Source organism: Amblyomma maculatum, chromosome 5 (assembly GCF_055883805.1).
Source record: "Amblyomma maculatum isolate TAMU_Amacu chromosome 5, ASM5588380v1, whole genome shotgun sequence".
In the NCBI taxonomy this organism is placed as follows: domain Eukaryota; kingdom Metazoa; phylum Arthropoda; class Arachnida; order Ixodida; family Ixodidae; genus Amblyomma; species Amblyomma maculatum.
In genome coordinates, this window is record NC_139348.1 from 138,557,016 (window position 1) to 138,583,912 (window position 26,897).

At 45.3% G+C, this 26,897-nt stretch overlaps 1 protein-coding gene across 1 annotated transcript in view; it reads right to left on the reverse strand.

The window, feature by feature from the left end:
• Window positions 1-9,076: 9,076 nt before the first annotated feature.
• Window positions 9,077-26,897, reverse strand: part of LOC146189719 (uncharacterized) — a 61,898-nt gene continuing 44,077 nt past the window's right edge. Inside the window, exons 2-9 of the mRNA XM_084605331.1 lie at window positions 19,093-19,187; window positions 18,196-18,483; window positions 16,626-16,780; window positions 15,115-15,277; window positions 14,024-14,311; window positions 10,769-10,923; window positions 10,124-10,286; window positions 9,077-9,509 (exon numbers count right to left, since the gene is read on the reverse strand). Coding sequence (XP_084461457.1) covers window positions 9,409-9,509; window positions 10,124-10,286; window positions 10,769-10,923; window positions 14,024-14,311; window positions 15,115-15,277; window positions 16,626-16,780; window positions 18,196-18,483; window positions 19,093-19,187 — 1,408 coding nt within the window. The 3' untranslated portion in view covers window positions 9,077-9,408. The remainder of the gene's footprint in view (window positions 9,510-10,123; window positions 10,287-10,768; window positions 10,924-14,023; window positions 14,312-15,114; window positions 15,278-16,625; window positions 16,781-18,195; window positions 18,484-19,092; window positions 19,188-26,897) is intronic.

Genomic DNA, 26,897 nt, shown 5'->3' on the forward strand with positions numbered 1-26,897 from the left:
TGAGTTCTTCTGATCCACTGGTAGAATTACGAGCGGCGTAAAGGTCACCTAAAGGGGTTGTATTGTGCAGGCGCTTCAAAAAGGATGGCCAACGATAACAATGCTCGGTAACGCGAAATACGAGCGCAACTCACCAGTTTTATTGGTTTTGCAATATCCTGAGACATGTGATGAGAAAGAGAGAGATGTGTACATAAAGTACCTAGGGTATTTAAGGCTACTTGCCGCGATGGCGAAAGTATTATCTTTCATCGTGAGTACTGTTTCAGTGATCATTTACATGGTGGCAAGCGGAAGGACAGGGCATGATGACTGAATGAGGAATTGTTTAATTGCCAGTGGACAATTAGCCCGATCGTTGCGCCTCGCGCCACTGCACGTTTTGCTTTCTTGTGTTTCGAAGCGATATAAGCCTCCACTTGTTCTCAAAACGCACAAGCGTGCTTTATGTTCCATAGTAGGTGGCGCTTCTGACATTCCCGCGTAACGCGGCCTGTGACGCCGCCGTCCGATTCCATCCGTCCGTCCATCCATCCATCCATCTATCCATCCATCCATCCCTCCGTCCCTCCGTCCCTCCGTCCCTCCGTCCGTCCGTCCGTCCATCGCGGTTTGTGGGTTCCAATTCCACTTCCAACAGAAAATTTTTATACGAAATCAATGATTTCATAAAACTAAATCATGTGAGCTTGTAGCAGCCATTCTTCCTCACTGAAAGCTGTTTATCGGCTTTTATTGCACGCGCGTGACGTCAGGTTTAAAGTGACCGTTGTGGTGTGTTCGAAATTCCCGCGCGAGATCATGTGACTGTGACATCACAACCCTTCTGGCCAGTCAGGACCATCATCTCGTAGAGTAGCAATGGTGACGCTAGCTTTTCTGCGTCACCATGATGACGCAGAAAAGCTAGCTTCAGAAAGCTGACGCAGAAGCTAGAAAAGCTTCTGCGTCACCTATGATGGGATTTCAACGTGGTTCGACCGAGTAGGACGTGCGAAAACTCTTGTGCACAAATGGAAGTTGATGGAGACAACATACAGCGCACAGCGCTAGCAGAAAGACTTCGTTTGCCGGAGGCGTACTATTGTTGACGTATACTAGTTTAGCGGACCACTCCTACGCAGACGCATTGGCCACAATTGCATCAACCCCTTTAAATGCGCGTGCGCAGGTGTGGTCTTGCATAGCGGCATACATCGATGCTAGTACGTACAGTCTTGATAAAAAGTCGTGAAGCCAAATTATTTGCCTCTCAGCCGCAAAATGTTGCTGTCATTAAAAGCCAAAAGACATATTTAAAATGCTAGAAAATGACTTTTTATCAAAACAGGTTACTACTGTCTCAGCATTTCTCCGCTTTTAGTCTTTAATAGTACCGTGACGGCTTTATTTTGCGGCTGAGACGAAAATTCTTAGGCTTCACAACTTTTGACCTAGACTGTTCGTATAAGGCAAGCTAAATCTCTCTAGTGATAGCGTTATAGTTAAACACGCTGGGCCATCTGCTGCAGTGATGACTGCGAGTTTCGAATTTTCTTGGTTCGAATCTTCTCCGACGTATTTGTAGCGTTAGCTACACTGGCCGAGGATGAGCAGTTTCGCGAGGCAGCGAGGCTCCTGGAGAGCTGTGTTGCGCAGGCGCAAGGAGCAGTGACGTCACACGGCATGCAGCTGGCGCTCCGGAGCCGCGCGCTTCGCAATAGCCGCGAGCGCGCATCGCCGGTCTGCGCTAGCACCTGTATGCGTTACTCTGCGCTAGAGTTTATTAACCCTCTCGGGGACACCTTTTCTTGGCAATGGGCGCAAAGGTAGGGAGGCGGGGCCTTTAAACGTGTCGCTCCGCCATGTAGTTCGACCGCGCGGCTTTCAGCCTGCATAGACGTTGCAGATCATTTCTTTCGTTTGCTTCGACTGCCAGCGTCTCTTGAACTTGACTCGAATCCTGTCTAGTGAAAACGCTTCAAGTCGTTGCGAAGTGAACGAACCAGAACCGGAACGACCCGAACAGGTGGCAGTCGCCATCTTGTCTGCAAAGTCGAGGCGGCTCTAAAACCTGCGACAGACATCGCAGAAGAAAACCTGGTGGAACTAAGACAAGTGTTTTAGGCATAACAGCTTCATTTCGAAAAATTAGTTCTGTTATAAAAAATACACCGTAAATAACTAGCGCTATGATTTCAATTTGTTTTTGCAGAAACTACTCATGTAACTATGGACTATATTCAGCTGCGTAGGAAGATGGTGCGTTTTGGCTCTGTAGCTTTGGCTTCATTGCCAAGAAAAGGTGTCCCCGAGTGTCTGCGCATTCCAGAGGAGTTGGAGAGGAGCTGGCGCCGGCGCGTGCCTAGCTGTGTGCCTCCGTTGCGTAGTAGCCAATTCTGACGCTGCGCTGGAGCCGCTTGATAGCGCCGCGCATGCGCAGAGGTATTTGCCAGAGTGGTATAGCCATGGAAAAGCTCAGCGGCGCACAAAAGCGCTTAACTCATCGGATCGCGAAGCAGTTGCCTGGCACTGGCAATTTGCAGTTGAGCGTACTAAGAACGAACATAAGAAAGCTAAACGTTCTGGGAAAGCTAAGAATAACCAGCTGAACACTAGTTAACGCTACGTATATCCTGGCATAGCCGAGCTAAGCCACTGCCAGCTTTTTTTTTTTTTCCGGACCTCGGCAAAGGCTTCACCAAGATTTGTGGTGGTTTGCCCGTGTTCCGTAGTACTTCACCACTATATGGAATGATACACCTGGCTGCTTTGGCGCTAGAGAAGTTCCGATGTTGTGTCAAGCTTACGCCTGATGTCTCGCTCTCAGCAAGGTACGTGTTGAATGTCTTTCAGGCACGCGCATGTGCCCTTCGCACAACAGCACTGAAAAGTGATGACCCATAGTCGGCTACTGGGAGCTGGAGAGCTGATGATTCCAAGAATACGGGAAGCGTCAACGGTTCAGACTTAGTTCAGCGATCATGCGGGATTGTAGACGTAATGTAGCATTCCGATATGAATAACGTATCCAGTGCGGACAAAAGTAAACGGAGCGCGCGATTTCTTTCTTACATTTTCACTCTTTAAAACTGGTAGCCTTGGTAATATACGTGCCGGCCAATAGTAGACGTCAGTGCGCTTTCACTTGGAAAAATAACGTTTTCTATGTCCAGTACAGAAGACGTGATTGATTGCCGAAAGCTGTGCTAGAACCCTCTTACGCTACCTATGGATTCAAGACTGCCAGAACCGAGACCCCCGTAAGCTACAAGCAGATCAATCAAGGGGAAATGAGGGTGCTCGTTATAACACATGAAGGAAAGAAGCCAACAGTCGGCGAAGCCAAGTAAGCCGTTGGGGATGGTACTTTATGTCTTTTTTTTTTAATTTTTTTAATGTTTACTTGGATAATCCCAGAGATAAGTAATTTAATCTGTTCGGGGGAAAGATAATTAAACACGAAGTAGAAGGAAAAACAACGTGCCGATGGTGGGAACCGAACCCACGACCTCCGAATAACGCGTCCGGTGCTCTACCAACTGAGCTACATCGGCCGCTGTCCCCTCTGCTACTTTCTTGGGCATTTATGTTGTTTGTATACGAACCTTGATAGTGTTCACCAGCGCCACCCTCAGCCAAGGCGGCGGACGTGGAACGTCCTTTTGTTACCGCCAGCGTCACGTAGAACGTGATCAAGAGCGAGGGCGAAAGCTGTGCTAGAACCCTCTTACGCTACCTATGGCTTCAAGACTGCCATAACCGAGACCCCCGTAAGCTACAAGCAGATCAATTAAGGGGAAATGAGGGTGCTCGTTATAATACATGAAGGAAAGAAGCCGACAGTCGGCGAGGCCGAGGAAAGCGTTGGGGATGGTACTTTTATGTCTTTTTTTTTTAATGTTCACTTGGATAATCACAGAAATTATTACTGTAATCTGATTAGGGGAAAGATAATTAAACACAAAGTAGAAGAAAAAACAACCTGCCGATGGTGGGATCCGAACCCACGACCTCCGAATAACGCGTCCGGTGCTCTTCCAACTGAGCTACATCGGCCGCTGTCCCCCCTGCTACTTTCTTGGGTATTTATGTTGTCTGTATACGAACCTTGAGAGTGTTTACCAGCGCCACCCTCAACCATAGCGGCGGACGTAAAACGTCCTTTGTTACTACCAGCGTCACGTAGAACGTGATCAAGAGCGAGGGTGAAAGTTGTGTATATATCATTTCTAACGGTGGGGAGCTGCGGTCTCAGATATAGTCAGACGCCCGCTTACCATGCTTAGTGTACTGCAGGGAAATTGAACAGAAAAGGGAAGTGGGCTTGCATCGATAGAATGCTAGTTCCTGATCACAAAGACACCACTCTAACTGAAAACAAAGTTCTAGCAAAGTAGAACCACGGCCGCTCAATGGAGGCGCACTTGGTGCGGCCCGTCGCGTCGCGCCTCAATGGCTGGGGAAGCGCGTATTGGGAGAAGTTACAGTTTCCGCCGTCATTCTCCGCGAGGGCGCCACCACTCCAGGACAAAGCGCCGCCGGCACGCCGGGCTCGGACGAGCAGACGACGCGGAAGGAGCGCGCTGGTTGGGTTGGCGCGTGTTATCGGTTCGACTACTCAGCATAACCGCGTGGTTCTGATAGTTCTGCATGCGTGTCATCGGTGCCTCAGCGTCCTAAGCGTATGCAGCACCATGCCAGGCAAACTGCTGTGTGCCGCTGTGCACCACGAAAGCAAGAAAAGATCGGTTACCATGAGTTCCTGTGCGATTCACAACGTCGAGCAGCATGGCTGAAAAACATATCTCGGGAGGGCTAGGATGGAAAAGGAAGCCGGTGGGAGCCGAGTGACAAGTCAGTGGTATACTCACTGCACTTCACAGATGACGATTACAGGAAGAACATAAAACTGAAGATCCTGCTTCCTTCAGCTATCCCCTCCGTGTTCCCGAACTGCCTACATTACAAGTTAAGTTACTCACGCGGGCTCATGTTGAGCCAAACAACCTTGAAAAAATTAATGTGCGCAGATCAATAGCTTTATTTTCCCCACTTGTTATAGCTACACTTCATTTCCTCCTGGACAACCCCCCGTGTCATCCTGAAGCATGTGTGTTTCAAGATAGCTCCGCCACGATCACTTTTATGACGATGATATCAAAATGGTATGCCTTGCCCAACATCGCATAGGTGAAGCCATGGAGACACCAAGAGGAGCCGCTCTATTTGTCAGATGACGAGCGACTCTCTTGGTTTAAGTTGGACTTTGCCATATCGAAGACATTCAGGTCCAAGGAGGCACGTCGAAGCAAAGGCTAACCAAACAAACGTACGAAGTGACAATCATGACAACCACATCCACAGTGGCGCAAATTAAGTACCTTCTTGATCACATCAAGTATCTTACAACAATGTCTTCTGTGTGCCTTACTAGTGCATTGCATTTACCCGAATCTTATTTTCAGCTTCCGATACGCCCTAAAGCAGGCTCCGAAAGCGGGTCTATATTATCACTTTTTAGCAGCCTAAGGCAATTCGAAGGCGGGAACGACAAAGTTGACGCAAGGGCTGCAGTTTTCACCTCGGAGAAAATACTGAAGGTACCACTAGCAAAAAAAAATATATCGACTGAGATTATACACATTTTGCCATGCTTTGTGCAGGTTGGCATCTTGCAAGCATCAGTCTGCAAATGCACCTATCAACAATAGGCAGCTATAAAACTTGGCATCCGTGATTATGAAAGTACCTTGCCAACTGCCATATCTCGTCTGCTGCGAGAGAGTTTTCGAGTCAGCTTGGATTCATTCATGTGTGGTGTGAACCAGCAGATGACATAGAGTTAGCACCGATTTTATTCTTGGCTGGTTACCTTGCACGTCCATTTGAAGAGAAAGTATACGAATAGTTTTACAGAATCTCATGAAACATTTTTATTTATTCTGTTTTCAGTGCCTGCCCGTGTTTTCATTATTTATATATTACCAAAGTTTAAATAACTTCTAGTGCTTACTTTAGAGTGTCAATAATTTTATTTTATTAGCCCCCATCCATTTATTAACTTTTTGCCTTGTGATTCCTGCAAAACCCTGGACGTATCAAAATTCTTGATGATGGACGCCTAAGGTATCTGAAAATCACCATGCACCTTTGTTAGCAAGGTGATGAAGTGCCCGCAGGTCATAAGAAGCAGCAAGCTATGCCACATGTTAGTTTCATCCCTTCTTCCCCATTTTGTGCAATTTCCGGAGTTGATTTGCGAAAGAGAAGACCGCAGTCACACTAAGGACCTAACCAAACTAATGCGACCACTGCTGGCCAACTGGGCAGACAACATCAATTAGACAGTGGAAAAAATCCCGCTTGCACGTAAACCTTTTTCGAGAAAAGTTCTTCGCTTGTAAAATAAGCTTGCGTGTCTTCTGTGCACCACGCGGCTTCATAATCAAACGAGAAAAAAATTGCCTGAGCCTGCGGGCGTGTCGTTGAACTGGCTGTCTTGTGTTGTTTCTTTTGCAACAGTTTGTGTTAGCTAGTATGTTTTGGTGATGGTACCCACTTGAATATTATTTCCAGTGAAAAGGGAGGGACAGGCTGAACACTAATAATGTTGAACGCTACGTCCTGAATTGTAAGTTTCCAGAAAAGTGCGCGCTGAATAAATGGCCCCAGACCATGTCCCGATTTCAAGATTGCAATATCTAATACGTTGTTACAGTGGTTGAAACGCAACTAAATGGGTGCGCACTCAGCGAAGCACACGACTGCCTCGTTCTCGTTGTAAACGGAAGACCACGAATGACTTGGAAAAGCCTATTGATGATGACTTGCCTCTATCACCTTATCAATAGCAAACTTGCACATAGCATCACATAATGTGTGAAACGCCGCTCATAATCCTAAATTGAGCAAGCGTCGACCTCGCGGACGCCGAAACGAAAGCACGGCCGCTGCGCGCAGCTCTCCGCCCGGACTCGTCCCGGAGCGGTGGCGCCGCAGCGGTGGCGACGAGAACTAGGTGCAATACGGCTCTTCTGGGCGACGCGACGGGCCGCACCCAAGCGCGCCTCCATTGAGCGGCCGTGGTAGAACAGAGGAAGAATAGAGATACAGGTATCGCTACCACAACCGAAATGGCCGAAACTCGCAACTGCGAGTCACGTGACGAGGAATGGATTTCGGAGGCTGACAAATTTTAATTACGCTGCATGTTTGAATCGTCCAGTAGGCTTTGTCTCCAACATAATAGCATGCTTTTATTATGTAGAGACGACGGCGAAAAGGCAGTTTAAATTTCACAAGGCAAGGAGAAACATATCTGGTGGCGCCACAGGCGGCCTTGTTTTTAGTTTCGGCATAGTTTCGGTGATATCCCGGTGCAGGCGTGCTCTCATAGTTATGTTTTCGACGTGCAGCTGAAACGGCTAAGAGCTCTTCGGAAAATCACGTTTCGCCGCGCACCTGCGAAGCATTTTCGTTCACTTTTACCGCATTCTACCTTACGCTAGGCCACTGTGCGCTGCTTTGTGCCTCAGTGCGCGCCGCTCACAGTATTGACGACAGCACGACGCAAAGGCCAGCGATAGCTTTCATGCTTTCATTTTGGCTACTGATAGACACCGCTCGACGCATGCCAGCAATCACAGAGTCTGTATTTCGTCATGGACGGCGTCATTTCACCCAACTACGCAGTTGGATTGAACTTTGAATTCAACCAGCGGGAAAAAGAATTAACTGCTCAACTTCTATCGCAATATTTAATCAATAAATGCATCTTTTGCTGCCGTGACAGTAATGTAACGAAATATCGTCCTATCGGGTTCTGCTAACATGAAAATCGTTGTCAGTGCTCTTTTAAGAAGCTTCTTCCTCGACAGCGTCCTGAAATGAGGACAACCCAGTTGTTCATCATGCTTAAATAACTCCTTCATTCGCTACGCTACTTGACCTGCGGAGTTCCGCAGGGTACATTCCGAATGGCTAATTGCAAATAAGCTGCCACCAATGCTTTAGCTTTTGTGCGCCATTGCACTAGTTGCAAATGGCCGATATGATTATAAGAATCAGTCCGCCGTCCTCAAGGCGAATGAACTGAAATATCTCCGTAATCTTCCGGTTATGCTGAGATTATAATAAATCGACCAGTACAATGTTTTCTTAAGGTCGTGTGGCAACCGGCCTTGGAACCTCTCGTTATACTGCTGAAGAGGCCACCAACACCCGAGTTAACACTAAAAAAATTTGACTTACAGTCTACTACTCGCACGAAGCCAGGGTAATCCTTTCCTGAGCCCCAAGGAGGATCTGTATAAACGTGGCTCCTAGGTAGATACCGGCCACCATTATCGAGAAAGAACATCCACGCCGTCTTACTTGATTCCTCGTTCGATTGCTTTGAGGCTCATTACAGATTATACCCTGCAGAAATCTCAGCGCGTCCCCCTCTTTTTTTATGTGCGTGAGATCAAATATTAGGCTAAAACGGTTTGAGCGCGCAACTCTTGCTATTTGTATTTATTAGCACTGCTTTCCTCCAGACTGGTTTCAGTCACGGACGTTTATTATCGACTCTCTGTTAAACATCTGTATACCATGTTCTACCTTAAATCTGTAAATATTGTAGTGAACTCTGCGAAGATATTATGAAGACGAGGATGAACTAGGCGAGGATATCACAAAGACGAGGAGAACGACGAAGTGCCGCTGCGCTGCTCGAGATCGCTTGTGGAAGGCCTAGACTGGATGTGCTCTTGTGTGGTTCTCTGTGCAACTTGGAGAGGGCTATTATCCCTGTTAAAGGACAGTAAACACCCACTTTCACTTAGTGGAGGTCAGGATTTCCTGCCGTCCTGGAGCTTCGAAGCCGCACACTCCCGACAACAGTCATGACCGACGCCAGCACCCCTAGTCCAACCGGGCCCTCGTCCGCCGTCTTCTGCGCTGGAGCTTTGCGCCAGAAGCATCTGGAACGCGTCATCATAAATCCCTTGCATAATGTGACCAATCTTTGCATGGTCTGGCATTGAAGCGTCCACGCGCTTGCAAAGGTCTACAACAATATGTTCATTTTTTTTCATAAAAACTTTATTTGGTAATCTTCAAGGCCTTCCGGATGATAGTTGCGACGAAAACGAAAACAACAAATACTCCAAAAGCGTTTATTTTTTGAAAACTGACACTCCTCATTACTTTATTACGAGGGAGCAAAAATTGAAAGATTCGTGTGCAACCTTCAAAGAGGCATAGTCACTTCAAATGCATATATATGATCCAAAACTGGTGTCGTACCCATTGCCATCCGCAACAAGCCGTGAGTAAGTTTTAGGCAACATCATGGTCACACAAACCGCACACTAGTTGAACCTATTCTGGGTTTCCGCACGGTCGATAAAAAAAAGTGTGTTTCGCGCTTCATGTTCAAAAGCCTCACGGTCCCAAACTATAAGCTTCTCGTTGGGCCTGGTCGATGATTCTTTGTCGAGGCTGGCGTCTTTGGGTGATAGGTGGACCGCTGACTCGTCTTACCTCTGCCGGAACAAAATAATAAATTGCGATTAGGTGCATCAAGCACCTCTGCACACACACTCGTATTGCCTCATCCATTAGACAAATGATGTAGGTGCAGAAGAAAAGCAAAGGAAAAGAACGAAGCGGTATAATTCACTAAGTGCTGCATGCATTCGCATCGAGTTTGTTTTTATGGAGTTGAATGCCCCAGAGTGGCTCAGGCTATGAGGGACAGCTTAATGGCGAACTTCGAATAACTGCGGCCACCTGGGGTTCCCTACACTTTTATTCTGGTTCCGCATAGGTTCCAGTTAAAAGTGGAACCTTTAAAATAAGTTCCGCTTATAAGTGAAACTGCTTTAAAAGTTCAGCTTTAGATCGGAACGTATGTGGAACCAGATTAAGAATGTGCCGTCCACTGACAGGGGCGCCGTGTGTTTCGCTTCATAGAAGCGCTGTAGTTCTCTTGGTATGAAACTGTTTACTTTTGTAGGCCAGTGCTTCATTGAAGAGAAAAACGGCATCGCTTAGCGATGCTCAACCGCCTCGATGTCATAACCTTCACTGTTGGGCTGTGAGGTAGAACACATTATGGAGGCTTGGTGGTTGTGGCACGGATCGAATGATTGCTCACCCACGGGAGTGACGATTCGTATATAGGACCCAAGTTTGACGAGTGGTGCTGTGGAGTTGGGCATGTCGACAAGTTCCACAACAGTAAGGTGAACAGAGTGGACTTCCGTGTCGGTGAAATTCAAGGTGTAGAAGGGTCCGTAATGAGCCAGGCCCTGATCGAGCTGAAATCAGAAGGCAAGGAGAAAAACTGACAGGCGTCGGGGCAGACATGCGAAGCAGTAGTTGTGGAGGGGCCAATGAAATGAATATGCTTTAATTGGACCAAACTTTTTACGGTACTTTTCTTTCATCAAAGTTTGTCAACAGCAGCACGCAAAGTACAAATACGAAGTGACATCTCTTTTCAGAATGTTCGCTAGGCTGCCACATAACTTTTTAGGCGCTGTCACCTGTAGCTTTCGTACCTTTCTGTCCGGTGTCGAAAAGATGAAAAATGAGTAGCTAAAGGGTGAAAGTTTTAGCACTGCTGCTGTTTCATCGCTTTTGAGCACATTCGCCATAATGATGAAAATGGTGAATATCGGTAATATGGAAGTGTGGTCGAGATCGACAGCAGTTAGAGAAAGAAATTGTTTAGCAGAGGTATTTAGTCATAATGGGTATACTTCATGTATTCGCGTAAACAATCGCTCAAACATTTTACCTTCCAAGACAAGGCCCTGAAGGAACCATTGAAGAAATGACTGGGGTCGTGCATGTCAAATGTAAAGTTTGTCGTTCTATTGGTCGACACGATGGTCTGGTCGTCGGGCAGTATGTGACCCTCCTGGGAGACCACTATTTTGCCGACAATATCTCCTGTAAAAGAACAGTAAACCAAAGGGTGAATATATCAGATCATTGATATATGCGTGGAAATTGCTGCAGTAGACCGAGCCATTAAAGCCGCAATAATTCTGGAGAAAGCTAACATTTTTAGTACATTCGACGTGTCAGTTTTTTCAGGGAACATCAAGGGTGGGGGGAACTGGAAGGTGAAGCTTTTTGTGACGGTGGTGTCGCTACTCTTTTAACAGTGATTTGGCTTGGGTTTCATGAGGTATATTTTATGTTAAGGTTTGAATGAATGCGGGCAGGTGACATATGAGCCATGTTCTGCATGACTAGCCATTTCAGAGAAGGCTTACTGAGCATTTACGAGCTAAACCGCTTCCAAGATATGTGTATGAGAGCCATATTCCCAGGAATCATGGGAAATACTGGCGAAAATAGCCCGCACTACCTTTGTCTTAAAATAAAATGCTCGGAGGGGGTTAAAAAATTTGCAGCTTCGCCGATTGTCGTCCTAACTGCGGTGTGCATACGAACATACGGAGGCAAACAAAAGGACCGATCAGTGCCGATTTCGTAGTAGTGTGCATAATATTCAACAGAAAGCTTAACTATCAGTGTAAGGGTATGGCCGATCCCCTGAAAAGTAGCTCGCTAACATAACTCATGCCATGCGAGCAAAGGACAAAAAGGAGGAATCATTATACTAAGTTGCAAACATTGCGACCTGTGGCGTGAAAACTCTTCTCAGAAGAAGACCAATGGGGAGCGTCCTGTACGCTCAGGATGAAAGGACATTACGACTGAACCGTCCAAAGCTTGGAGTGGGCCATGGCATCCGATCTGACGAGCGTCACTGCGCACCTTAGCGGCGCACCTGAAATGCGATTCAGGAGGAGCTCTCGTCTGACTCATCGGCGGCAACTCCAAAAAGCATCGATCTCAATATTCAACCTCACTGCAGCACAACCTCGCTCAAGCTCAAACTCATGCATGAGGTTGACATCCGATATGCTGACCTCGCTCACAAAATTTCGAGCAGTCGCCGGCCTCACCTCAAACTCAGCTCACTCCGTGAGGCTGAGGTCTACCTCAGGAGGTTGCCCAACACTAGTGCTAATTATTATTATTTAGTTCTTTGAGACGTACAGTTGTGGCAAAGGCAATATTTTGCCTGACAAGAGCCACAATACCGAAAGCATTTATACACTCTGAAGAAAACAACAGCCCAACAAGTATTACTTTCATTCTAAGAGTAAATACAGATTTACAGCTTCTGAGCATGAGTGAACAAACAAGAATTTAGAAACAAATAAAACGCAAGCCTTTGTCGAGCCTTTAAATCAAGTATAACATGAGTGTTGTTGTGTGGTGCTGGGCTTAATGGCGCATAAGCAGCTCAGGCTATCAACGACGAAGTACAAGGTTTTGACACATATCAGAATGTTATGTAGAAAGTTTTTGGAAAAAATAATTTTTCGGCTATGAATCTTGGTAGGGAATGCCTTGAGTACACTCTTCCATCTCTTCTAAATAGGTATATCCACATTAACCTCGATTTGTTTTCTTTTCCACGTCGTGAACTACATAATTTGTTTTTGAATAACATGGTTTAAGTTTCATTATGTATACATATTGTTGTTTCGTGTATTTTCTGGTGTTTCTTGATGAGCTTGTTTTTAAAACTGTGTAAACTCTTGTGTTGCCTCCCTGCCAATAATTAGGATTGTAGACTCGTCAAGCTGCCCAAGGGCAGCTTTGTTCTACGATTCCTCCATCTGTAGTTTTAGATGGGAAATAAACTTTGACTTTGACTTTGACCAAAAGCGAATACTGGAGACGTGAGTGTATTAAATAGTAATACAATTGCTTTTTACAGCACTCATGAGCCGTGAATCCACCGTTGTCTTCTCAGAAACTAAGCCTTTAGAGCAGTCGTCTTCAAAGTCGCATGGCGAAAACACGTAAAATACATGTTTCAACACAAAGTTTTAGCTACTTATCGTCAAGAACGTTCTTGTCCCTACAGCAAATTGGGTCGCCTAACTGATGATGAAGAATGATTTATCCAAGACCAAACCATGCTAGAAAGCAGGACCTTCAGCGCGGAATAGCAAAACGATCGAGGGACATTTAGAATCAGCTTTAAATATTTGGCGCTAGATTGTTAATAACCTCTTTCCGCGTCTTGCGGATCCCTGTTCGCGTACGTTCACTTTGCAGCTCGGTTAATTACTAATACTTAACTAATACTTAATATTAATACTTAACTTAATCTTACACATACTCATTAAATACAGTCGTAAGTTGCCAAATTAAGTGCAATACCACCCGCCTCTTTTTAACTAAACTATAAAGAGTGCGCGGCCTACGGGTAGAGTGTTTGGCTAGAGACACCAGGGTCCGGGGTTCGATTCCCATCTCTCTTTCTCATCTCAAAAAAGCAACCCGAGTTGACATCTCCTGCCAACTCCACGATTTCATGTGGTATCGTGATGTCCCTCAACCCGCCCATCAATCAGTGTCCTCTGATCTCACTTGCGAAGCGCCACTTGTCAGAGGCATGTCCTTGATTTTTCACTCACAGAGTCGACGCCAGATTCTTTACAAAACGGACCTTTTACGCTGTCTCGCTGAAGTCAGTTCAGTTAAGTCGTTCAGTCGTGTGCGACTCTTCGTGACCCAATGGACCATATCACGCCACGCTTTCCGGTCTCTCACTATCTTCCTAACATCACATAACTTCATCTGCAATGCCTCGAGGATGCCATCTAACCATCGCGTTCGCTGCCTACCCCTTCTCCGGTGACCCTCAACCTTTCCCAACATCAAATCTTTCTCCAGCGACTCCTCTCTACTCATCAGATGACCGAAGTAGCTTAGCTATAACTTTAGAATTTGACCCTCCAATGAGCAGTCAGGGTTCATGGTCGACAATATCGACTGATTTGATATCTCGTTAAAACTCCCCCACAAAAGAAACTTCCTGCAATGCTAGTACTCTGGACGTTATACTACAGCGAAGTGCACGACGTTGCAGACCGGATCAGTCGTAGACAGCGCGAAGATGGAGGCAAAACATACTCTGCGGCCAAGAAGGGCAACGTAAGGTCTCGGAGATACTCACGGGTAAGCGAAAATTTGGAGGACCCTTCGGCGATCCTACGATTTGTGTGATCATCCGCCAGTGCGGACACGACCATGAGATATTCGCCTGGTTGGTCCCTATTGCTGAGGAAGGTCACAGGCAGCACGGCCTGCGTTCCATTGGTGATAATCTCTGGCTGAGATGCTGATGGCACGTTGTGTCGGAATAGGTAACGGACAGTCCCAAATTTCTCTGAGTCTAGCAGCTTAGCTCGAAAGATGATAGTCGAATCCAAGATAGCCGGCCCATCGTTCGTGACGAGCAAGCCTATGAAAAAAAAAAGGCCGAAGATTTACAAAAACAATAAACATGGGCTACATGCTTAGGAAAGCAGCAAGAGGATCTAGGATAATCATTACGACATGAAACAGTATGTTGGGTATAATGTTCGAAATCGACACTTGTGCTTTCATGGGCGCCGTAATGGAGGTCAAAGTATCTGGTGAATGAATTAAACAACTTTATTGCCTAGGATATGGTTGGTTAGGGCAGGTGGGCTTGGTGTGGCCCCCAGACGGGAGCGACTTCCTGAGCCCACGTGGCTTTCTCTTTGCCATATAGGGCTGCTTGCAGTGTATGCCCAAGTTTTATTAACATTGACAGTGTATGCACATGTGAAATAAAACAGTAGCAGTTTTAAAAAAGAGTACGCCACCAAACGCGTTATTTATTACGAGACTTGAGCGCCGATTCACGAGCGGGTTTCGAAAGTGCCGTCAGCACGAGAAAAGAGGAACGGTCACGACTCACATGTGCCATCTGTGTCGTCTTGTAGCGCTACAAAAATTCTATTAAAAAAGAGAATGGGGAGTTACTTCCTGCTTTGGTTCTACTTGGGCCATGTATTTAGATTAAGTACCGTTATTTAAAGATGCGGAACCATCAGTAAGGTAAGTCATAATGGACCTTTTTGTATTTCATGGAGCATGTTTAGGAGGCACAGCGATCGTGAAGTGCTGGATGTACGTATAATTGAAATTAATCTTTCAAGGCTAATATTCTGTGGCCTGAGTCTCGTACGTCACCCATGCTCTACTTCGTGACCATGGCGAGCAGAGGTGGTAACTCACCTTTAGGGGTGACGTTGCGTGTAAAAGATCCGACTTTGATTTGGGGTGAGCTGGAGCTGGGCCTGTTTACCAACGCCACAACAATGAGGTACACTTGGTGGTCTTCGGTGTCAGTGAAGTTCACAGTGAAGTAGGGTGCGTATTGGCTCAGGCCATAGTCCAGCTGAAAAGAGGTAGAAAAAAAAGAAACTCCTGCATTGGGTTAAGATAGTTGCAGGGAAAATTGCTCCGTAACTAGGTTTTCAATTCTTGAAATATGTAAGCAAGAAACGCGGTACATTGCGCTTTTCTTAGTTCTCCGTTAGCACAGAGAGTTCCTGAGAGACAAGTTTTTAAATTTCGGTGGTACTATGGAGGCAGTAACCATCGGAGTAGCGGTTTAGTGCGCTGAGGTAAGAAGGTTCTCCTTCGAATTTGGATTTGTGGCTCCCCCTCTATAACGGGTGGTCCTTAAAAAACCAAACTCCTTCAAGATTTTGATAACAATAGCAATGGGCAAAGGGCAAAATTAAAAAAGAAAAAAAAAACTCCTAGGAGCACCTTTATTAATCCGCTATTGGAATGCTGTGCGCAAATTCGTTTTCTCGCTTTGGCCGCTAGACAAACATTTTTCACTAACTTCATAAAGTCAGAATACATTATATCCTGAATAAATATATCCTCTCAAAATACCTGGCGGAACGGAATGTGCATTGAAGCATTGCAAAAACGTAACGGGGCTGTTTTGTGAAGAGGGAATTGACTTTTGTGAAGACAGCCTTCCCAAGAGTGTGCTCAAAGCAAAACACTTGACGAAACCGAAGAAAAAAACAAAAACAAAGTTGTTCTCACTTCGTATTGCTCTCAAATGCAGACAATCATCGTGAAGGTGTCCATCACATAATATTACATTGGCGCAAATGGCTTGTGAATGTTTTTTCAGGTTCATTTGATAATTCGAGCTTTAGGTTAAATCGGTCATTTCTTTCCGGTCCCTTCAAGGTCGAATTGTCTGGAGTTTATTGCATTCAGCAGCGATATGACAGCTCCACCTGCAGTTTCATGCAGGTCCTTTCCAGTACAAAAATGGTATATACAATCCTATATAAAATTTATACCGGATTTATCAATCGGGTAGGCGCTTCTGTGCAATTCTAGTTCATTTATTTGCCAATACAATGTGAATTCTGAAATAAACAAGGCGAGCAATGTTTGCTATTTTTTTAAGTTTATATTTTTTCACGAATTACATATTCGATACAATATTTTAAAGCATTTTTTCTATATTCATATTCGATTCGTATTCGAAGATTTCAGTACTCTCACACCTCTACTTTTACATTAATCAGAGCAGTCGAAACGCCCCAATTGGAAATACGCAACAAAATCATCGAATTTTCTGAATTGATGCGGATACCAGATGCAGAGTTTAGAAGCAACAGCATCGTACCATTTTTGCTAGCGGCGCGAGATTTTACCCGAATAAACAATCTAGCGTGCCTTAAATAATATATGGTCAGTACTAGTCTTACCTTCCAAGATAAGCTGGTGGAAGAGTTACTGAAATAGCCGCTAGGGTCGCGAAACTCGAACGTGAAGTTTGTTGGTCGGTTGGTAGATACAGTTGTCTGGTTGACGGGCAGTATATGTCCGTCTTGAGAGACCACAATTCTTCCCACAATGTCGCCTGTAAAGAACTACAGCATTAATTAAGAACAAGAGAGTTACTCTCAAACTGACTGTGCGCGCCACTTTAAAGACAAAATACAACAGAAAAAGGACTTGCATGCCTGCTTTTTAAAGTACTCCTGGGAAAGACAGGATATAAGTGGTGAAAACTTTGCACGACACTTTAGGATACGTCATCCGACAACCAAGTTCTCGATAAGTTCAGGCTTGACAAGTCCCAGCTAAGGTAAGCACATAGCGTACGAAACAAATACATATAAACCGAATCTCAGAAAGAAGAAGCACCATTGCACAGAACTTATAATTTTACCGATGGTCTGCATTTACCTTAAAGTTACTTTATTAGGTCACTTCGTATAAACAATATCTGAAGGTACGTGGAAAAAACGATCGGTCGATTGAATGGCCTGACTTCAAGCGACCATACTATTTGTAAGTGGACACAAAATTGTAGCACTGAGTTACAGCAGGCAGTGAAAAACACACTGCAGAAATAAAATTTCTGCGCATATCTATGTTAATGGGTAATTAATATTGGCGCCAATACAGAGAAGTTGTTGCAAAAGTGATCAGAAGCTTTTGTTTAAAAACAGCAACCATAGCTGCACCCCTGTTCGGAGAATATGTACCACTTTTCTCAAGAACGAGTTTTGCTCGATTGATCAGTCGACTGGCTACAATTGCGAGTGAACGTAAGGTTCCCGTAATAATCTCTTATGATATATGGTTTCCATAGCGTTCACTAGTGCCACTTGATGCACACAACTTGCTGTGCCATAAATATTGCCCCCCATGCTGAATTTCCAGAAGCGTCAGAATGTACGATAAAAAATTCAGAAAACAAAGCCGGGGGTTTTGGTAAGGACTAGTACTACTGCGCCTATGTTGTAAATTCTGTAATGTTTTTACAGCTGGCCTTCGTTTTATTGCTACTTCACTATTTAACACAACAAAAACGAACTACGAATCATGCGTGAGGCCTGTACGAAGGGAGAAAGCCCAGTTAGAGCGGAACAGATTCGAACCCAGGAATTTTTTGTAGGTGGATCGACGTGGGGGAGGGGTCTTCGATGCACCACGTTATCAACTTCCATCTTTTTTCAAAAGGTTTCGCATGTCTTACTCTGTTTCACTTCGTTAAAAGTCTGCCATTTTTACATTGCAAAATGTGAATAAAAAGCGCTGCAGTTTTATTTATATTTTTATTATACGCAGAGATATAATGAATGCCCAGTTATTGTGTGCAATTTTCTTTTTCTACCTTCTTCGTGAATGAAACAAAGAATGTGAACAAACACGCAAAATAATGCAAAAGAAGGTTATGACTAGTATTAGGGGTCTGAAAATGAAGGAAAAGGGCAAGAATGCAGAGCCAAAAAGAGGGGCGAGACTATATATACAGGCTGCACTTACGAGTGATCAGAAATTTACAGGACCCCTCGGCTATCTTGCGCTTTGAGAACAAGTACGCCCTGAGTACGGTCACTCTCATGATAAACTCGCCGGGAACGTCTCTGTTGCTATAGAAAGTCATCGGAAGCACGGCCTGTGTTCCGTTGGTGATCATCCCGGGCTGGGCTGTTGTCGGCACATTGTGCTGGAAGATGTAGTAGAGCGTGGGATACTCGGCTCCGAGTAGCTTTGCCCGGAAGGTGATGGTCGAGTCCAAGATGGCAGGACCATCATTAGTGACGTTAACCTCTGCGAAGTATGAAAACAGCGTGAAATTCTCACGAAACCACAAGTATGTGAAAGTGATGAGGGAAGCTCGAAGAACAGCAATAATCTTCCTCCAGAAGTGATCACAAAAAGATATAAGTCTTGCGGCAAAAAATGAAAAACTATTTTGTGGACATTGCGTAAATTTAAAGACGTTTATCAAAAACAGGGGACGTTAATCACAGTAACAGCGAGTCATGATCAGAACACTGACAGCAGTCATATACTGGAGAGGTCTAGTAGGTATTTGCAGTTTACTTTCCGCAATCATAAATTTATTCCTGAAGCTCGGAGAATTTTGGCATCGTAAAAATAATTGTGAGCATACTCATTGAGGTCTGAAGAGGAAAATCAGTAAAAAAAAAACAAACAAGAGACTCACACGACGACGACCAGACTAGCAACTGTGTTTATTAAAAACAGCAAACACCCAGCAAGGCTGACAAGGCATGCGCCACACAAACAGGGCCACAATCCGGAAATATTATGGGAAAAAAAACCCTTGGATATATCGTCGGCGATCTAAGAAAGCGATTTGTTTTTGCAATAAGCGCACCGATATCGTACTGATACAGTTATCGTCATTCATACTGATGAAGTAGGCCTCGAGAATTTCGCGCTCTTCTTTACCCCTACCCCTGCCAAGAATAGTAAGATTGCCTAGCAGAGAGTAGCACCCACACTTCCTGCAATGGCGAAGCAAATTGCATCCATAGTCAGTAGAACCCAGTGCTTGTGGTGTTCACGCAGCCGATCATTAATACATTGGCCAGTTTGGCCTATATAAACCTTTTAGCAGATAAGCGGAAACTTGTAGACCTCGCACGTGGCACACTGCGCGAACAGGTTCTCATGCTTAGACAAAGAGGACTTCTTGACCCGCCCCTTAGGATGCGCAAGCACAGCCAAATAGCTTAGTAGGGGCAGAAAACACAACGTCTATGTCCTGCTGTATAGCTCCCTTCTTAATGTTGTGGGCTACCTTCTGAACTTAAGACATAACTTCAAATTTCTTTCGCTGAGTTGCAACATTATGATCAAGCTTCACATGCTCCCTCTTTAGCTTCTGAAGCAGCGATTCAAAAACAGCTTTTAAAAGTGCTCTAGGGAATTCTCTAGCGGCATTTGTTGCGTCTACCTAACCTAAGATGCTGCTCCGTTATTCAAAGAACCCATTGTTTATCCTCCCTTCTCAAAGAAGGACTTTCCCATGTCCGCAATCAAAAAAAGGACGAGAATGATTTAATTTAGATTTCCAGGACCTCGTTTTTTCTCCCCTGCCAAGCCTTTTCTCCTCCAGATGCTCAACTTTAATTCTGCAATATTTTTTAATAGCCCGCTTTGTTCTGACTCATCTTAAGGGTTTTCCTTAATCTACAGGATTCTTTCGATATACAAGTACTGCCAAGGTGCAACTACGGTACGTTTAGTTGTGTATGACTTTCTAAGGCGTTACTGGTCTAAGTCCAGTCTTAGTCACATGAATACTAGGCATTTAATGATTTTAGCTGCTATTTATGGCAATATGAAGCAAACATTGGCCAGAAACCATTTCGCCCCTGAATCCTAACCAAAGGGCTATATGTTATTTGATAAATTGTGAATGTTCTCATCAGAATAGCATCAAACGGAAAAAGATCTCTTTAATATTTGGCACGAGTAAAATTCTGGCTTTTGGCGGCATTAACAGAGATTCTTCGTTTCGCGATATATTAGATCCAGCGGCCATCGATGTAGCCTATCATGCCGTAAGTGTAACTGTATCTGTCAGCCTTTCGCGCAATCTGGAGGTTGTCGTATTTTGTTCACGGTTTATCCGCCTACTCTGCCTCGAGGAAGTTCGCTGTGGCCGGCGAAGAGCCCGTTCGAGCTTCAAAGGGTGAAAGTGGGAAAAGACGTCATCTGCGCATCTCAGTTCCTAAAAATACGCAACAGAATTCGGGAGCTCTTTACATAATAAAAGTAGTCCTAGAGTGCTGTCCAGGTGAGAAAAATAGTTTATGCCGGTGAGGGCCCGCAAGACGCGAAAGCTCCTAGCCTTGAGCGCTGCTGAGCTAGGAGAGTGCAAGAGGGCGAAGGAAGGGGTATGCTCAGGTACCGAAAGATCTAACCAGCTCCCAAGTGAGAATGCTGCAACGTATAGGGTGTTCTACCAAATGGCACACCTCTACTGCAGGGCGCTTGATGCGCACTTCTGCTTAACACCCCGATAATTGAACTGCCCCACAACCACCGAGAATCAGTTGTGTTGGCGCAGTGCTTGTCTGATATATGTCTAATTTATTATTTCCAAATTGCAGCGGCCTATAGTAACGTGCAGCCCTTTTAACAATGTTCTGATCATCATTTTGTTATGTTCATATTGATGAGCTACGCAGGTCGGTGATGTTATAAAAATTGAAAGTCATTAGAGTGTTGTCAATTAGTTTTAATCCCGAGCCATTCTCTATTCAACCTTCCGCTCATTTGAAAGATCAAGAATCGCTCTATTTTACAAGTTCTTCTGAATGATTGAGCTACCACTTTAATAGGACATGCTAGTTGTGAAGCCCTTGGTACTTCTAGAGGAGCTTCTTCCACACACTGGATATGCAATGCCTGCAAGGCTAAATTATACTTGGACTTAATTTAGCTATTTTCAATATGAGATGAGTGATGCGTGAACATCTCCGTCTAGTCTTTAATATCAGCTTTCTGGAGACACTCCTCTGCCGCACTATAGATGCTATATATGCAAATTTAGCGGCACAATAAACAGACTTAGTAATATCAAGATAAGACGAATCGGTTGACAACTGATAACTGAGAGCGTACATGCAAGGCTCGACTGAAGCAATTTGGCGATTTTGACCACAATTTCACCAGTTTTTTTTTTCCGAGTAAGAAGTAAATAAAAATGCTAATTTTAGCTAGGTTGGTGATTTTTGCAAGCCAAAAAGGAATTCGTTACTGTTCAGATGAGATTATTTAAAGGATTGTCTATCGCTATACTAAACTGAAAGGTGCGACGTAAAGATCGGAAATGAGTCCTTGATCGGTTACTGGAAATGGGTGGTGTGGCCTAGTCTGAGGAATTAGCGAGCTTTGGTGCTAGAACGGCTTGTGCCACGGTACTAACATTTTATTTTGGTATATTCCAACTCATAAGCATGCACTGTGGTTTGAGAAGGAAGCGGGGATGGTCTCGGGACATACTAACCTCATTCTGCGCCACTGTCAATATACACGGTGCAGTGAAAAATATAGAGACGTTGTAAGGTTATACCTTTATGTACCTAACTTCGCAAGAACCGCATCTTGGAGGACTTCATGGAGTAACAGATGGCTACCATTGCTCTCTGGGAAAGAGAGCAATGGTTAGCCTTGACCGCCTAGTAAAGAGCAGAGACATTAGTCTGCCAACCAAGATCCGTATAACTCGTGCTATGGTCTTCCCAGTTGTGATGTATGGATGCGAGAGTTGGACTGTGAAAAAGGCTGACCGCCGAAGAATTGACGCGTTTGAATTGTGGTGCTGGCGAAGACTCTTGAGAGTTCCTTGGACTGCCAGAAGATCAAATCAGTCGATATCGTCGACCATAAACCCTGACTGCTCGTTGGAGGGTCAAATTCTAAAGTTAAAGCTCAGCTACTTTGGTCATCTGATGAGATGAGAGGAGTCGCTGGAGAAAGATTTGATGTTGGGAAAGGTTGAGGGTCGCCGGAGAAGGGGTAGGCAGCGAACGCGATGGTTAGATGGCATCCTCGAGGCAATGCAGATGAAGTTATGTGATGTTAGGAAGATAGTGAGAGACCGGAAAGCGTGGCGTGACATGGTCCATAGGGTCACGAAGAGTCGGACACGACTGAACGACTGAACTGAACACCACCAAATAGAAAATTGTTGGAGGAAGCTCTCAGCATATGCGCGAAGAAAAATAAAATGAAATTGATGTCGAGAAACAATTGCATTACGGAAGACAGATTTGCAGAGAATGTCTGGCAGAAACGCGCGTTTGAAATGGGAACAGGTAGAGAACGAAGAATACCTTGGGCTGATTGACTATGTGGACTGCTAGACAAGTGTGCTTGCAATCATCCATCCAAATTAGCATCGTGTACTGTTTGTGTTGTAGAGAATTCTGTAACAAAGATAACCGAATAACGACTGAAGGGAAGTCCGAGTCCGCAACCCAACATTTCGGAAAGCGCTGCAACCAGCATGGATAAACATATCAAAACTAAAAACGAGAATCACTGAATTACGTTCTTTCTGCTCCATAATCAATCTAGAAGACAATCACATAGAGCCTGAATTGTAAACGTTTTCTGCAGTACTTTCTTCTTCTATAGCGTGACTTTCATGAGTTCATCCGGAGGTTTTTCTCTTCTACTCCTTTTTCCCGCTCCTCAACAATGCTCGTTTTTTCTTTTCTTCGTTTTCGTTTGATAACTTTCATGTTGGCATGTGCGGCGTACACTATACATTTATATAAGAATGATTTTCCATCCCTTTTTTCTTTTCTCTCCCCCCCCCCCCCCTGGTTTTTTACTGCCGCCCCTAAAGATATGACAGCAAAACAGCAAAACAGAGCTAAACAGGAAACTAAAACAGCAAAACAAAGCAGCAGAAAAAGGAGAAGGGTTAGTTCACAGCTGACGAATTCTGGAAGGTCATATACAGCCGGCTGCTTTTACGTGTGTTGTGGACAAAAACTTTCAAACTTTCGCGGCAGAACATAATCCGTAGTTTTGCTCCATAAGACATTGAATAGAAGTTTGCTTACCAAGTGCCAGCGAAGAATCGGATAACGTACAAAGTAGAGCCGCAGTTGCCAGTAGTAGTGACCATTCGCCAGCAGATAACGAGAATGAAGCTCTCTGGCTGAACATGTCGCGAAGAAGCACGCAACGTCTCGTGTTTCCCAATAACACTTTCGCCCCAAAAGATGTGCTCTTTGCTGGACTGTGCTGTGTACTGGACTTTTCTATTGAAGGAACGGCGCAAGTGTCAGTGCGAGGCACCGTTACTAAGTCTCTTTTCAAACACGACCTTTGTTGTCCGCCGAGAGGGTACTTATCGCAGTGTCGATAAAAGCACCCTCGTCGGACGCCGTGTTCAACAGAAACCTCACAGATATGGCGCTCAGGCCCAATGAAAGAGAAGGCGCGAGAGCAGCTGAAAAATATACGAATGTGACTTATGTCATCTATGCGCAAATAAAAAAAAATGAATATTCCATAGCCAGTGTCATTACACAATTTTTTTCTTTATTGCTGAGTTCAAAACTGACACCAGTTGGTTACAAAAAATACGACATGCTATCTACACTTTAGTCGAAACGGCTCTAAACTTTTTTAAGCAACAGCAATTCATCCAAATGAGCTGATACCTCCATAGTGGTTGATCAGGCAGAACTTCATAGTATCTGATTTGGCGCTGTAACCTACAAAAATGTTGCCATCATTTTGCTGCGGTGAATTACGCAGGGCTGAGCATCTCGGGAGCTGTAAGCTCAAATAAACCAGAGCGCGAGAAAGCAAGCATAATTTGTCCGGATATCTAAAAATATTTGTGTTCCTTTCCGGTTTCAGAAAACGCCACATTGTGTTATCGATCACCGTCCTTAATTTGTTCATGTTGTCATAGCGAAATGGCGAAGCGAAAGTCTTGACAGGCATCAAGCATGCGAAAAGAGGTCCAGACAAATTTTTGCAGCGCCATAAGAGTTCATAAATAGGAGGGCTTCGACAGTAGATTATGACCATCATTGCAGCTTGACCGGCAGTCATGTGCTCGAAGATATGACTGCCGCTGCTCCCGGCCTCGCAAGCCGGCCCAAGAGATCGGCAAAACAGCTTTGGAAGGCTGACCACGTTGTGCTATAGGCTTCGTGGTTCCGGAGCCGAAGGTATGGAGCGTCTGCCATAAAAGGAAGTTCTTTAGTTTGAGTCTATCGTTCCATTTGTTATGGACACTGCCCCGCTTGCTTGACGCCAGCCAGTCTTCGACGTCATAGTCTCCGGTTCCGGCGCAGAAGACGGGCTGTCGATGGGTGGGGGGGGTGGGGGGGGGGGAGGACTGGAAGCGTCGGCCATGGTTGCGATCGGGAGCGTACGGCTCCGATGTTCTAAGGCGTCAGTAATTCATACTTCTACCAAGTGGGCGAACTTTTTTCACTAATAAAAGGTGGTAAATTCTCTGTAAACTAAATGACGGGCAACGTACAGCACAGCGAGTCTAGCAAACATAGCGATCTAGAGCAGCAAGGTGGCGCTTTGTCAGTCTATCTCTCATCGTCAGGAGGTGGGAAGATCCTACATGCCCCATAAAACTTCTTGAAGATGTGATTTTTTGTTGTCGCAATTTTTCTTGAGGGCTAAGTCCAGAAAATGTCCGCAAATCGTTCTTGTTTACTGGAAGCTTTCAACATTGTCGCAACTGTTGCCCAGGAAAATATCCGACAGCTGCATATGTAGCAATTTATGGCATTACATCAAACCGGTTTTCGAATTACTACCGATGTCGATATCAGGGGCGACTAGATAGGCAAATTCCAAAACCATAAGAAAACAGCCCGTTTAGTCAAAAGCCGCAATAAAAAGAGAGCTCACATTCTTTTTGTGTATTTTTTCCGGCAAGGCTGCTGATCATGGGGAATTGCACTCAGGCCGCAGTTGCTGATGTGCCTATGCGTTTTACTGTCCCATCATGAAGCAAGCACTGTAAGTTAGACTCGAGTGACGTGTTTCAGTCCAGAGCAGGTCGGCTTTTTGTCGCTTATAGGATCACATGCTGGTTTTACTTCATTACTTTCACTATTGAAAAGAGGTATAGCCAAGAACAAATCAATTGCAACAATTACTACGGAAGCTGTCTTTGGTGGTTAGATGAACATGGCTTTTTGCCTCAAAGCAAATGTGGCTATGTGGGACACTATGGTGGAGTATTCGGGATACTTTCAGCCACATGGACTTTCTTAACGCGCACTGACAGCACATAGTGCACGCACGGCTTGCGTTTTTCACAGCTGATACGCAGCCGCCTTGTTCGAGGTTGAACTCAGATCACCCATAGTAGTGGTCGAAAGCCCTAATCACAAAGCCATCACAGGGGGTGGGGGAGGACCTGGTCTTCATATGTAGGGGAAATTACACAGATCTGAGCCGCGCTTTTATCCGCGAAGAGCCATAGTTTGGCCACTCCTGACCTTTAGAATGGACATATTGAGCGCTGAACCTAGTATCTGTTACCAAGCTTCAAGTGCTAGGACGGCTGGAACATAGCCGAGTGTTTGACGCGTTCCTGTTCAGACTGAACGCCACTGTACGAATGGGAGGTAGAGGTGTCCACAAAAAACAACTGAGACAGTTACCGTGCCTTTCCTTTTCTATAAATCAATCAATCAGTTTTTTTTTAATGTTGTTGTTGTGGTTGTATAGGAAGAAGGAAAAGAAAATGGTTGGTTGGTTGGTTGGTTGGTTGGTGGGGTTTAACGTCCCAAAGCAACTCAGGCTATGAGAGACGCTGTAGTGGAGGACTCCGGAAATTTTGACCACCTGGGGTTCTTTAACGTGCACTGACATCGCACAGCACACGGGCACCTTGCTTTTCGCCTCCATCGAAAAGCTGCCGCCGAGGCCGGGATTCGATCCCGCGTCCTTGGGAACAGTAGTCGAGCGCCCTAACCACTGCGCCACCCCGGCGGGGTGAAAAGAAAATGCACGGGCCTGCTACTGACTGGCTCTGTAGCTGAGCCACCTCCGCTGCCTCGTGCAGACAGAAGAGATTTTTTTAACTGATTTATTTATAGGAAGGGAAAGGCGCGGTAACTGCCTCACTTGTTTTCTGTGGACACCGCAACCGCGCCGTAAGGGAAGGGAGTAAGGTAGGAGTGAAAGTGGAAAGAGAAAAAGAGGAGCCGTAGTGGAGGGCTACAGAGTAATTTCGACCACCTGGGGATCTTTAGCGTGCGCTGACATCGCACAGCACACGGACGCCTCTTCGTTTCGCCTCCATCGAAACGCAGCCGCCGAGGTCGGGTTCGAACCCGGGTACTCCGGCACAGTAGTCGGGCGTCTTACCACTGCACCACCCCGGCGGGGCAGACAGAAGAGAAAATAAAGAAAGAAAAGGAAGAGGAAGAGAAAGACGCGCGCCGCAGCAACAGCCGTCGTCCACAACCGAAGAGGTGGCGGGTGCAATGACGGCCTACAACATGTAAAAATTCGAACAGGCTAGCCCCCGCCGCAAGCGGCAGTGACCTACCTGTCCCAGCCCCATCAGGGGAGTTGGGAGTGAAAGTGGAAAGAGAGAAAGAGGAGCCGTAGTGGAGGGCTACGGAGTAATTTCGACCACCTGGGGATCTTTAACGTGCGCTGACATCGCACAGCACACTGACGCCTCTTCGTTTTGC